The sequence below is a fragment of the Bubalus bubalis genome, chromosome 21, assembly GCF_019923935.1.
Source record: "Bubalus bubalis isolate 160015118507 breed Murrah chromosome 21, NDDB_SH_1, whole genome shotgun sequence".
NCBI classification, from domain to species: Eukaryota; Metazoa; Chordata; class Mammalia; order Artiodactyla; family Bovidae; genus Bubalus; species Bubalus bubalis.
Window position 1 is genome coordinate 787,854 of NC_059177.1, and position 13,911 is coordinate 801,764.

General features: G+C 37.9%; 1 protein-coding gene across 1 annotated transcript in view; it reads right to left on the bottom strand.

Moving 5' to 3' along the window:
- The window catches only part of LANCL2 (LanC like 2), an 84,243-nt gene that overhangs the window by 44,308 nt on the left and 26,024 nt on the right, over positions 1–13,911 (bottom strand). The window contains exon 2 of the mRNA XM_025272897.3: positions 13,100–13,217. Coding sequence (XP_025128682.3) covers positions 13,100–13,217 — 118 coding nt within the window. The remainder of the gene's footprint in view (positions 1–13,099; positions 13,218–13,911) is intronic.

The window sequence follows — 13,911 nt, forward strand, 5'->3', positions numbered from 1 at the left end:
TGGTATTCTCTGAGCTTCCTAGACCTGTGGTTTAGTGCATATTAATTTGGAAAAATTCTTAGTCATTATTGCTTCAAATATTGCTTCTGATCCTTTCTCTGTTTCTTTTCTTTCTGGTATTCCCATTTCACAAATGTTAAACCTTTTGTCATTGTTTCCCATTTCTTTAATATTCTGTTTTCTTCTTTTTTCAGTGTTGTAAATTTCTTCTGCTGTATCTTTAAGCTAAGGATTCTCTCCTTAGCTGTGTCTAGTAGAGAATTCTTTATCTGTTACCGTGTATTTGATTTCTAGCATTTATGTTCAATTCTTAGAATTTACACCTCTCTGCTTACATTATCCATGGGTTCCTTCAAGTTGTCTACCTTTCATTAAAATCCTTAGCATATCATCATAGTATTTAAAAATTCCTGGTCCAGTAATTCCAACATTCCTTCCATATCTCGTTCTGGTCCTGACGTTTGTTTAGTCACCTCAAACTGGCTTGTTTTTGCCTTTCAGTATGTCTAGCAATTTTTCTGTTGAAAGGTAGACAAAGTAATAGGTAAAAGAAACTGCAACAAATAGTCCTGCAGTAATGGAGTGGTCAGGAGTGCAGGAGTGGAGGCATTCTATGGTCCTGTGAGCAGGTCTCAGTGTTCCAGTGAACATGCACCCCTGGACCATGAACTCCATCAGTACGCCTCAATGTCTTCCTCCCCTTAGGTTGAACAGGATGCCAGAGGGAGCTGGAGTCGGCTATTACACTTTCCCCAGGTAGCTTAGCTTCTGATCCAGTAGGTTAGGCTCTGATAAAATAATTTCTCCTGAAGGCTGGCCTTGTTAAGAACAGAATGCTCTGAAATATTTTAAAATGGTTCCTTTGCCCCTCAACCCCACAAGAGGCATGCAGGGATTTTTCTCCAATATTCACAGTGAGGACCTGGGATAACTGCTGAAGTTAACATCACAAAAGTGTGGAAGCCTCCCTATGACTGGGTCCTCCTGGAGTTTTTTTCTTTCCCGTATTTGCCTACAGTGAGTTTCAGGCATTAATCAATTACAGTTTAGGTTCCTGTGGTGATTTCCCTTTGTAGGTCTCTGCTCTAGTAAATTGTGATTTTCTGAATCTCCCTGAATATTGCTCCTATTTTAGGTGTAGCTATTTGTCATGTAACCCCAATTTTCTGATGGATCCAGAAAACTGGGATTACATGACAAATAGAAAAGTTGTTGACTTTTCAGTCTGTTCAGTTTTTAACTTTTTAGGACAAAGTGGTGACTTTTATTAGTAACTCTTTATATGTCAGGCAGAAACTGAAAGTTTTCCTTCGATTTAATTTTTTTCTTGTTTTATTTTTCCTTTTATGTATTCCTATATTTTCACTTCTTTCTTCAACTCCTTGCAATTTGGTCCTCGTTTCTGACATGATTTTGTCTTTTCCTTGAATTTCTTTTTTGAGTTCGGTCAATTCTCATTTTACATCATCTTACTGCCTTACCATCTCTCCTCAGAGTTCCATTATTTCTGCATTGTGAATATACTGCATAATTAAGTTACAAAATTAATGCTGAAAAGTGCTGCACTTTTTCTCCATCTTGTAGTAGAAATGTCTTGCTATGTTTTCTTCTGCTGACAAACTCTGATTTTCTATTTTTTCTAATATTACGTAAATAATTGATCTTTTTCTTAAATTTGAAACAGATGGATTTTTCTGGATCAAATATTAATAGGAAGATTCTCTAGAAGAGGAAGATGGTGAGAGTGGCTTTCATCTGAAAGTCATCTTCTTTTTAGGTGAGGAACAGTTCACTTAGTACATGATGACTCTGGACGCCCAGCCTTCCTCTGACTCTCATCGTTTTTGTTTCAGGAGGCACCTACCATCGATGTTTCCCTCCTTCCTACACATTAGCAGTGTCGCCAGGAATGCGGCTTCTGCTTTCTAAGTTAATCCTCTTTTTCAGAATAGTGCTTTGTTAGAAAGTCTATAAAACCTAGGTTCTCCATATAACCAGATACCTTTCTTCTCTGCTTTGTCCAGCATTACTTGCCCACTTTTCACACAGATGTGCCCTCCAAGTTTCCCCTCAGGGTCTGTCTCACTCCTGCTGGGAATAATCACTTGTGGGGAGTCATAGGACAGATTTTGCCACCCCTGGATCCCTTGTCTTTCTTCCCCTGCTCTACCAATGCTCTTTCCATAGTCATTCTGGATGGTATTTGTTTTTAACCCTGTATTATGTGTGTATATTCTCTATCTCATATCTTGCTAAAGAGATAAATTTTGAATGGTTCAATTATTCTTCTTATATTGTACAGTTTTAGGAGACAAGACAGGGAGGTATGGGTCTAAGTGGATTCCATACTGCTACATGAACCCCAAAGCCCTAAATATTATTTGAAATCATTCAAGCCAAATACTTCCATGATAACTCTCAGTGATCCCCCAAAATGACAACAATTGGGGATTTTTAAAAACAATCATTCTTTGAATCATACCCTCTGAGTTCCTGATATAACTGTCCTGGAATGGAGTCTCTGTTTATTATAAAGCTCTTCAGATAATTCTGATGCATAGCCAATTTGGAGTCTAACAATAATGGAGTTAAAACAGAAGAAATGCTTTAAGTAAAAGACTTCATAGGGGGCAACCTGTGCTACTAACAACTGATTTTTCCTTTCAAAATAACAGTATTCTTTGTATTTTACTTCAAGTTAGCCAAAATTATTTAACTTTATATTTAGGATAAATTTCTTTGGCTCTGTAAGAGAACTAGCTCTATGTCTGGGTATAAAAGTTTGAAAAATTCAATTCTATTGTCACTATGTAATATTGTAGTCACAATAGGCAAATAATAAATCAAGCATAACATAAATGAGTACACATATAAACACAAATACAGAGATCATGGCCATCATATTTGGGTGTCACTTGAAAAACAAGTACCAGTTCCTGGCAACTCCAACATTACACTTGTGTCCATACTGTTTACTGATTAAACTATAAAAATTTAGCAAGAAAATACTAAAAATTTACATGTGAATTGCCATTAACACTAATCATACTGTGTTTCTAATCCCTCAAAACAAGGTCTGTCCAGCAAAACAGACACAGATGTAAAGAACAGACTTTTGGACTCTGTGGGAGAAGGCAAGGGTGGGATGATTTGAGAGAATAGCATTGAAACATGTATATTATCATATGTGAAACAGACCGCCAGTCCAGTTTCGATGTATGAGACAGGGTGCTCAGGGCCGGTGCACTGGGATGACCCTGAGGGATGGGATGGGGAGGGAGGTGGGAGAGGGGTTCAGGATGGGGACACATGTACACCCATGGCTGATTCATGTGAATGTATGGCAAAACCACTACAATATTGTAATTAGCTTCCAACTAAAATAAATAATTAAAAAACAACAACAACAAAAACCAAGGCCTGTCTCATTTCTTTTATATTCCCTAGATAGCTATTATAATGTATGACACCATGGTAAAATAATAAAAAGAATATAAAGATTAGTTAAGGCAAACTGATTTTGAAATTAAGATTTTTGATGTGAAGTGTTACTACTGGTTGCTTGTTTAATTATAATTATCAAAATCAAAATCTTTATGTGTACAAATTATTTAAATGAGTACAAACATAAGGTTAAATCATTGATAACTATAAGGCCAGAAAAGTCACACAAATATAGCTTGTTGCAAAGAACAAAGACAAAGAAGCAAACAAAGAGAAACAGACCTTAGAGCAAGTCTGTTCTCATTACACATTTTAAAAAATCAGACATATATTAGGTCAGGTAATTAATGTTACAAAAATGACATACTAACTTCATATGACATTTAAACTTCAAGCAGAAAGAATTTCTTTAGAAATAAAACTACAGGCCTGGAAGGAACATGTGGCCCAGAATGGAAGCAGTTAGGGCTCAGGACTAGTAGGCAAGTGTTTAAGAATATTAATGTCCAGGAGGCCTTCCAATGGCAGACGAGTAAGATGGGGAGATCACCTTTCCCCCAACAAACACATCAAAAATTCATCTGCATGTGCAACAACTTCTACAGAACAACTTCTGAACACTAGCAGAAGACAGACTTCCAAAAAGATAAGTCAATCTTATCTTTGAGTTAAGATAAGAATGAGATACAGCAAAGGACAAAGATAAAGAAAGAGACAAAGGATTTTGAGATGGGGACCAGCACCCTGTGGAGGGAGTCATGAAGGAGGAAAAGTTCCCCCACACTTGGAAACCCCTCATGGGAGGGGTCAGGGGGACCTTTGGACTCTCAGAGGGGAATCCAGCAACAAGTGTCAGAAGGCAAAACCGAGATAATTCACCACAGAGATCTTGCCAAACAGCCCTTCCCAGTCGAGAAGTGGCCTGAATGCCTCCACAGTGAGTGGAGGCTGGGTATGAAGGCTCAGGCTTTGAGGGTCAGACTCCAGGGAGAGGACTGAGGTTGACTACCAGGAAGATACTCTGAGGAGGTTAGTATGATACAGCTAAGGGAGTTCAGGGAAAAGCCTGGGCCTGCCAGAGAGGCAAGAGATCACTGCTGCAGGAAAGCTCTAACTCCCCATGCTCATGGAATGCAGGACCCCATCTTCACAAGTGCCAGAGGGAAAAGGAGACAGCAGCAGTCAGTGACTCCAGAAACAGAAAATCTGGCAGGAGAGCCAGATGCAGAAATAGACGCAACTGCAGTTTGTGATACCAGAGGGGGAAACATGGGATACTTGACTGCTGCCAGGCCACTGTGGGGGCCAGAGGCGGTAGATAGGAGGCCACTATGGTCTTGACCACAGGGGTTACAACTGGCACCAACCTGTGAGTGGGCACAGGTCACTGCCCACACCTTCCTGGAGGCCTGAGCAGCTTGGCTCTGCCTAGGGACCCACAGCCTGAGGCCAATTCCCCTGGGGAAGTGCATGACCTTCCTTAGAGTGTGATGACTTCCTGCAGATCTCAGCCTCAGTAGGCACTCCCCACACACCCCAAATGTGTCTGCCGTACTCCTCCCTTTCCCCAGTCCAACTGAACAAGTGAGCCCCAATAAGCTGCTATTTTTGTCCCCTCATGTCTAGGTGGAAAACAGACATGAGAGGGAGGCCTACAAGCAGAGGCAGGGCCTAAACCAGAGCAGAGAACCAGGGGCCATGTGAGCAACAGAAAGAGGGAAAACAGCTCTTACAGCTGCAGGTGCAGCAGATTAAATCCCTACAATCAGCCCAAAATTGTGGACTTTCGGGGCAATTGTGGACTCTGGGAACAAGTAAAGCAACTACTGAGTAAGGCAAAATCTGAGTTTGAGCTGACGTTACACTGTCCACAACAGGTCCAAAGACCTTTTCAGAAATGTTGGAAGACTTTCTGAGTAGGTAGATGGACTACAGCACACTCTGTGAAGAGGAAAATAAGGAATTAGTACAACATTCTTCTAGCTATCACTCTATATATTTTTTCTTTTTCATATTGTTCTAATGACGTTCTTTCTTTATTAAACCTTTAATTGTTATTTTTTATGAACTACTTTTGCCTTTGTTAAAACATCTTATTTTTAAATGAATTCATTCTATTTTTTCCTGTTTTTACAGTACCCTTTAGTTATATTACATTTTTTCCATGTTTTTTACTTTGTATTTGTGCTAGTCTGCTGCTGTGGCTGCTAAGTTGCTTCAGTCGTGTCTGACCCTGTACAACCCCATAGACGGCAGCCCACCAGGCTCCTCTGTCACTGGGATTCTCCAGACAAAAATACTGGAGTGGGTTGCCATTTCCTTCTCCACTGTGCTAGTCTAGTTTTTAGCATTGATTTTCACATATAGATTTGTTTAATGGCTTGATTACTCTCTTCGTTTTCAACTCCTGTTTTTCTTTTTCTTTCATCTCTTTTTTTCTTGCTCTTTTCTCAATATAAGTGTGTGAGTTTCTTTGGATGTTCTTGGCTGTGGTTTAACCATTAGTCTTGGGGTTTTGTGTTCTGTGCTGTGTGGCCTGTGACATTTTGGAGCTGCATTAAGGGGTTGGGCCTTAATCACTGAGATGGGAGACCTGAGTACAGGCCCCAGGACCAAGAGACCTCCCAACCATGGAACATTAATCAGCAAGAGCTCTTCCAAAGGTCTCTCAACACTAAGACCAAGCCTTACTCAAAAGCAAGCAATCTTCAATACCAGACACCTCAAGCAAAACCTTCAGCAAAATAGGAACACACACTTGCCCATGATCAGACAGGCTGCCCAAAGCCATAACAAGCCCAGAGAAACCCCAAAACACACTACTGGATATGGCACTACCCTTCAGGGAGACAAAACACAGTTCCACCAACAACAAGAACACGGGCACAGGTCCCCAACACTAGGAAACTTCACAAGTCATTGGTCCAACCCCAGACATGGGGGGGAACCCTGACAAATGAGAGGAACTACTACCTTCAAGCCTACAAAAAGGCGACCTCAAAAGCAATAAATTAAACAAAATGAAAAGAAAGAGAAACGTGAAGCAGATAAAGGAAAATGGTAAAAACCCACAAGACCAAACAAATGAAAAATAGGTAGTCTTCCTGAAAAAGAATTCAGTGCAATGATAGTAAAGATATCCAAAATCTTGGTAACAAAATGGATGCACAGATAAATAGAATGAAACACAGATCTAGAATATATGAAAAATGTTTACCAACGACCTAGAAGAAATAAAGAATAGAAAGCCAACAGCGAACAACACAATAACTGAGACTCAAAATACTCTGGAGGGAACCAACAGCAGAATAACTGAGGCAGAAGAACAGATAAGTGAGCTTGAATATAGAATGGTGGAAATAACTGAAGCAGAATAGGACAAAGGAAAAAAATGAAAGAAATAGCAACACTCCAGAGAACTCTGGGACAATATTTAGTGCACCAATATTCAAATTATAGGCATCCCAGAAGAAGAAGAGAAAAAGAAAGGGTATGAGAAAATATTTCAGAATATTATAGTCAAAAACTTCCCAACATGGGAAAGGAAATAGCTACCCAAGTCCAAGGAGACCAGGGAATCTCATAAAGGATAAACCCAAGGAGAAACACACCAGGACACATATTATTCAAACTAATGAAAATTAAACACAATGAAAAAATATTAAAAGCAGCAAGGAAAAAGCAATAAATAACATACAAGGGGATCCCTGTAAGGCTAACAGCTGATCTTTCAACAGAAACTCTACAAGTCAGAGGGAGTAGCAGGATATACTTAAAAGTGATGAAAGGGAAAAAACCTACAACCAACATTACTCTATCCAGCAAGATTCTCATCAGATCCAAAGGAGATATCAAAAGCTTTACAGAAGCAAAAGTGATGAGAATTCAGCACCACCAAACCGGCTTTAACAAACGGTAAGAGAACTTCTCTAGATAGGAAACACAAGAGAAAGAAAAGCCCTACAGAAATAAACCCAAAAGAAAAAAGTACACGGTAATAGGATCATATATATCAATAATAACCATAAATGTAAACAGATTAAATGCTTCAAACAAAACACACAGATTAGCTGAATGGACACAAAAACAAGACCCTTATATATGCTGTTCACAAGAGAATAACCTCAGACCTAGAGACACATACAGACTGAAAGTGAGGGGCTGGAAAAAGATATTCCATGCAAATTGAAAACAAAAGAAAGTGGGAGTAACAACATTCATATCAGATAAAATGGGCTTTAAAATACACACCATTACAAGACACAAGGAAGGACACCACATCATGATCAAAGGTTCAATCCAAGAACAAGATATAACAATTATAAATATATATCCACCCAACATTGAAGCACCGCAATACATAGGCAAAAGCTATCAATCAAAGGGGAAATCGACAGTAACTCAATAATAGTGGGAGGCTTTAACCACTCACACCAATGGACAGACCATCTAGACAGAAAATTAATAAGGAAACACGAGCTTTAAATGACATATTGGACTAGTTGGACCTAACTGATATCCACAGGGCACTTCATCAAAAAACAGTAGATTTCACTTTTTTCTCACTTTTTTCCTGAACATTCTCCAGGATATATCACATCTTGGGTCACAAATCAAGCTTTGGTAAATTTTAAAAACTGGAATCATCTCAAGATGTTTTTGACCATAATGCTATAAAATTAGATGTGAACTACAAGGGGAAAAAAACCTATAAAAATCACAAACAAATATAGGCTAAACAAAATGCTTCTGAGTAATGAAGAGGTCACTGAAAAAATCCAAAGAGAAGATCAAAAAATACTTAAAAGCAAATGACAATGAAAACGTGACAACTCAAAACCTATGGGATGCAGTAAAAGCTGTGCTAAGAGGCAAGTTTATAGCAATACAATCCTATCTCAAGAAACAAGAGAAAATTCAAATAAACTACTTAACCCTACACCTAAAGCAACTAGAAAAAGAACAAAAAAAACCCCCCAAAGTTAGTAGAAGGAAAGAAATCATGAAGATCGGACCAGAAATAAATTAAAAAGAAATAAAGGTGACAAAAACAATGAGCAATAAAACTAAAAGCCTCTTCATTAAATGATAAAAAAAATTGACAAACCATTAGCCAAACTCATTAAGAAAAAAAGGGAGAAGACTCAAATCAACAGAATTAGAAATGAAAAAGGAGAAGTTACAACATGCAGTGCAGAAATTAATCATGGAGATTACTACCAGCAACTATATGGCAATAAAATAAACAACCAGGAAGATATGGACATATTCTTAGAAAAGTATAACCTTCCAAGATTGAAACAGAAGAAATAGAAAATACGAACAGGCCAATTACAGACACAGAAATTGAAACTGTAACCAAAAATCTTCCAACAAACAAAAGCTCATGGCCAGATGGCTTCACAGGTGAATTCTACCAAAAATTCAGAGAAGAGCTAACACTTATCCTGCTCAAACTCTTCTAGAACTCGTTCTACAAGGCCACCATCAACCTCATACCAAAACCAGACAAAGCTGCCACAAGAAAAGAAAATTAAAGGCCAATATCATTGACAAATTAGATGTAAAAATCCTCAACAAAATTCTAGAAAACAGAATCCAACAACACATGAAAAGGTTCATATATCATGATCAAGGGGTGTTTATTCCAGGGATGCAAGGATTCTTCAGTATCACAAATCAGTAAATGTGATATACCATATTAACAAATTGTTAGGGGAAAAAAAAAACTGCATGATCATCTCAATAGATTCAGAGCAAGTTTTCAACAAAATTCAACACCCATTTATGATAAAAAAAAAAAAAAATACTCTCCAGAAAATAGGCATAGATGGAACATACCTCAAAATAATAAAGTCCATATGTGACAAACCTACAGCAAACATTATTCTTAATGGTGAAAAACTGAAAGTTTTAGACGTCTTAGCCATAGCAATCAGAGGAAAAAAACAAATAAAAGGAATCCAGACTGGAAAAGAGGTAGTAGAAGTCTCATTGTTTGCAGATGACATGATTCTTTACATAGAAAACCGTAAAGATGTCACAAGAAAATTACTAGAGCTAATCAATGAACATACTAAAGTCACAAAACACAAAACTAATACACTGATATCCCTTGCATTTCTATACACTAACAATGAAAAACCAGAAAGAGAAATTAGGGAAACAATCCCATTCACCATTGAACAAAAAGAATAAAATACCTAGGACTAAACCTACCTAAAGAGACAAAAGACCAGTATGTAAAAAATTATAAGAAGCTGATGAAAGAAATCAAAGATGACACAAACAGATGCAGAGATATACCATGTTCTTGGATTGGAGAATTAATACTGTGAAAATGACAATACTACACAGAGCAATTTACAGATCTAATGCAACCCCTATCAAAATATCAATGGTATTTTTCAAAGAACTAGAACAGAAAATTTCACAATTTGTATGGAAATACAATTCAGTTAAGTCTCTCAGTTGTGTCCGACTCTTTGCACCCCATGAATCGCAACACACCAGGCCTCCCTGTCCACCACCAAGTCCCAGAGTCTACCCAAAGCCATGTCCATCGAGTCAGTGATGCCATCCAACCATCTCATCCTCTGTCATCCCCTTCTCCTCCCACTTCAATCCTTCCCAGCATTAGGGTCTTTTCCAATGAGTCAACTCTTTGAATCAGATGGCCAAAGTACTGGAGTTTCAGCTTCGACATCAGTCCTTCCAATGAACATTCCAATGAACACCCAGGACTGATCTCCTTTAGAATGGACTGGCTGGATCTTCTTGCAGTCCAAGGGACTCTCAAGAGTCTTCTCCAACACCACAGTTCAAAAGCATCAATTCTTCGGAGCTCAGCTTTCTTCATAGTCCAACTCTCATATCCATACATGACTACTGGAAAAACCATAGCCTTGACTAGACGGACCTTTGTTGGCAAAGTAATGTCTCTGCTTTTCAATATGCTATCTAGGTTGGTCATAACTTTCCTTCCAAGGAGTAAGCATCTTTTAATGTCATGGCTGCAATCACCATCTGCAGTGATTTTGGAGCCCAGAAAAATAAAGTCTGACACTGTTTCCTCATCTATTTCACATGAAGTGATGAGACCAGAAGCCATGATCTTAGTTTTCTGAATGTTGAGCTTTAATTCAACTTTTTCACTCTCCTCTTTCACTTTCTTCAAGAGGCTTTTTAGTTACTCTTCACTTTCTGCCATAAGGGTGGTGTCATCTGCATATGTGAGGTTATTGATATTTCTCCCAGCAATCTTGATTCCAGCTTGTGTTTCTTCCAGCTCGTTTCTCATGATGTACTCTGCATATAAGTTAAATAAGCAGGATGACAATATACAGCCTTGACATACTCCTTTTCCTATTTGGAATCAGTCTGTTGTTCCATGTCCAGTTCTAACTCTTGCTTCCTGACCTGCATATAGGTTTCTCAAGAGGCAGGTCAGATGATCTGGTATTCCCATCTCTTTCAGAATTTTCCACAGTTTATTGTGATCCACACGGTCAAAGGCTTTGGCATAGTCAATAAAGCACAAATAGATGTTTTTCTGAAACTCTCTTGCTTTTTCGATGTTGGCAAGCGGATGTTGGCAATTTGATCTCTGGTTCCTCTGCCTTTTCTAAAACCAGCTTGAACATCTGGAATTTCATGGTTCATGTATTGCTGAAGTCTGGTTTGGAGAATTTTGAGCATTACTTTACTAGCATATGAGATGAGTACAATTGTGCAGTAGTTTGAGTATTCTTTGGCATTGCCTTTCTTTGGAATTGGAATGAAAACTGACCTTTTCCATTTTCCAGTCCTGTGGCCACTGCTGAGTTTTCCAAATTTGCTGGCATATTGAGTGCAGCACTTTCACAGCATCATCTTTTAGGATTTGAAATAGCTCAACTGGAATTCCATCACCTTCACTAGCTTTGTTTGCAGTGATGCTTCCTAAGGCCCACTTGACTTCACATTTCAGGATGTCTGGCTCTAGCTGAGTGATCACACCATCATGATTATCTAGGTCATGAAGATCTTTTTTGTACAGTTCTGTGTACTCTTGCCACCTCTTCTTAATATCTTCTGCTTCTATTAGGTCCATACCATTTCTGTCCTTTATCGAACCCATCTTTGCATGAAATGTTCCCTTGGTATCTCTAATTTTCTTGAAGAGATCTCTAGTCTTTCCCATTTTGTTGTCTTCCTCTATTTCTTGCATTGATCGCTGAGGAAGGCTTTTTTATCTCTTCATGCTATTCTTTGGAATTCTGCATTCAGATGGGAATATCTTTCCTTTTCTCCTTTGCTTTTTGCTTCTCTTCTTTTCAGAGCTATTGGTAATAAAAGACTCCCAATAGCCAAAGCAATCTTGAGAAAGAAGAATGGAGCTGGAGGACTTAACTTTCCTTACTTTAGGCTTTACTGCAAAGCTACAGTCATCAAGACAGTGTGGTACTTGCACAAAAATAGAAATACAGACCAATGGAGCAGGACAGAGACCCCAGAGATAAACCCACGCACCTATGAGCACCTTGTCTGTGACAACAGAGGCAAGAACATACACTGGAGAAAAGAAAGTCTCTTCAATAAACAGTGCTGGGAAAACTGGACAGCTACATGCAAAAGAATGAAACTAGAACACCTCCTAACATCACACACAAAAATAAACTCAAAATGGATTAAAGACTTAAATAGTAAGGCCAGAAACTATAAAACTCTTAGAGGAAAACATAGGCAATAACAATGTAATGGAAATTAAAAAAAAAAACCACACACAAGTGGGACATCATTAAATTTACAAGCTTTTTGCACAGCAAAGGAAAAAATAAAGAAGATTAAAAGACAATCCTGAGAATGGGAGAAAATAACTACAAATGTAATAACTGACAAAAGACTAATCTCCAAAATATATAAGCAGCTCATATAGTTCAATATCAGAAAAACAAAGCCCCATCAAAAACTGGGCAGAAGGCCTAAACACACATTTCTCCAAAGAAGACATCCAGATGGCCAATAAACACATGCTAATCATTGGAGAAATGCAAATCAAAACTACAATGAGGCATCACCTCACACCAGTCAGAACGGCCAACATCCAAGACTGTAGAAACAATAAATGCTGGAGAGGATGTGGAGAGAAGGGAGCCCTCTTGCACTGTTGGTGGGAATGTAAACTGATACAGTTACTATGGAGAACAGAGATTCCTTAATAAACTGGGAATAAATCTACCATATGAACCACCAACACCACCACTGGGCATATATTTAAGAAAACCATAATTCAAAAAGACACATGTACCTGTGTTCACAGCAGTACTATTTACAACAGCTTGGACAAGGAAGCAACTTAGATGTTCATTAACAGAAGAATGGATAAAGAAGATATGGTACATATATACAATAGAATATAATTCAGCCATAAATAAGAATGAATTTGTGTCCGTTCCAGTGAGGTGGATGAATCTAGAACCTGTTATGCTAGATTTTTTTTTTAAATAAATTAAAAAAAAAATTACAAAGCATATCATCAATGAAGATAGTTCAAAACTTCTTTTTATAAGGTATTAAACGTTATCACTTTAAAAGAAAAAAAATTCAGATCCAAGTCTTACACCTCATAATCCAAAAATAAAACGTATCAATTACTTATATCCCATAGACTTACCTGTCCAACCAGTATAAGCAGAGCAATCATGTGGATCAGCTGTCTTCAGCCCTTCTTCCATTTGCTGTAGAAGATCTTTAATTTTGGTCTGGATCCGTCTTGTGAAGTTATTAATAATCTGACAACCAAAAGAAGACATAATATTAAATTACAGAAGACCAGGATAATGTTGCAGTGGTTGGGAAGATTCCCTGGAGAAGGGAAAAGCTACCCACCCCAGTATTCTGGCCTGGAGAATTCCATGGACTATATAGTCCATGGGGTTGCAAAGAGTTGGACATAACTGAGGGACTTTCACTTCACTTCACTTCAAACACTTCAACTAACAGTCTAAGTTGTAAAAACAAACAGATGGAAATTATAATACCTGGCCCATTTCAATGATTCATTGGTTGGAGCGAGTCTACCTTGTTTTTACGAGGTTAAGTTTTAAAATAAGAGCATGCCCTATATGGATTCTAAGTAACAAGTAGGATCACAAAAAATAAGCTGCAAAAATCAAAGAAAAAAACAAAACAAAAATAGAGTAAAGAGATGGATTTGACTACACAAACATTTTAAGTTAAAGAACATAAGATGGTTTAAAAGTCAATGACAAGGGAGGAATATGTACAATATAAAATATTATAAATAAAAGTAGGCTATGTAACAATATGGAAATACACATAAAATTATCAACATACCTTACAAAAAGAAAAAATCAAATTGCAAGCATATGCAAACATTTTCAATCACTTACCAATTAATGAATTGAAAATAAATACAAATACTATCAGATTAACAAATAATAAAATATTAAGTTCCAAGGCTGC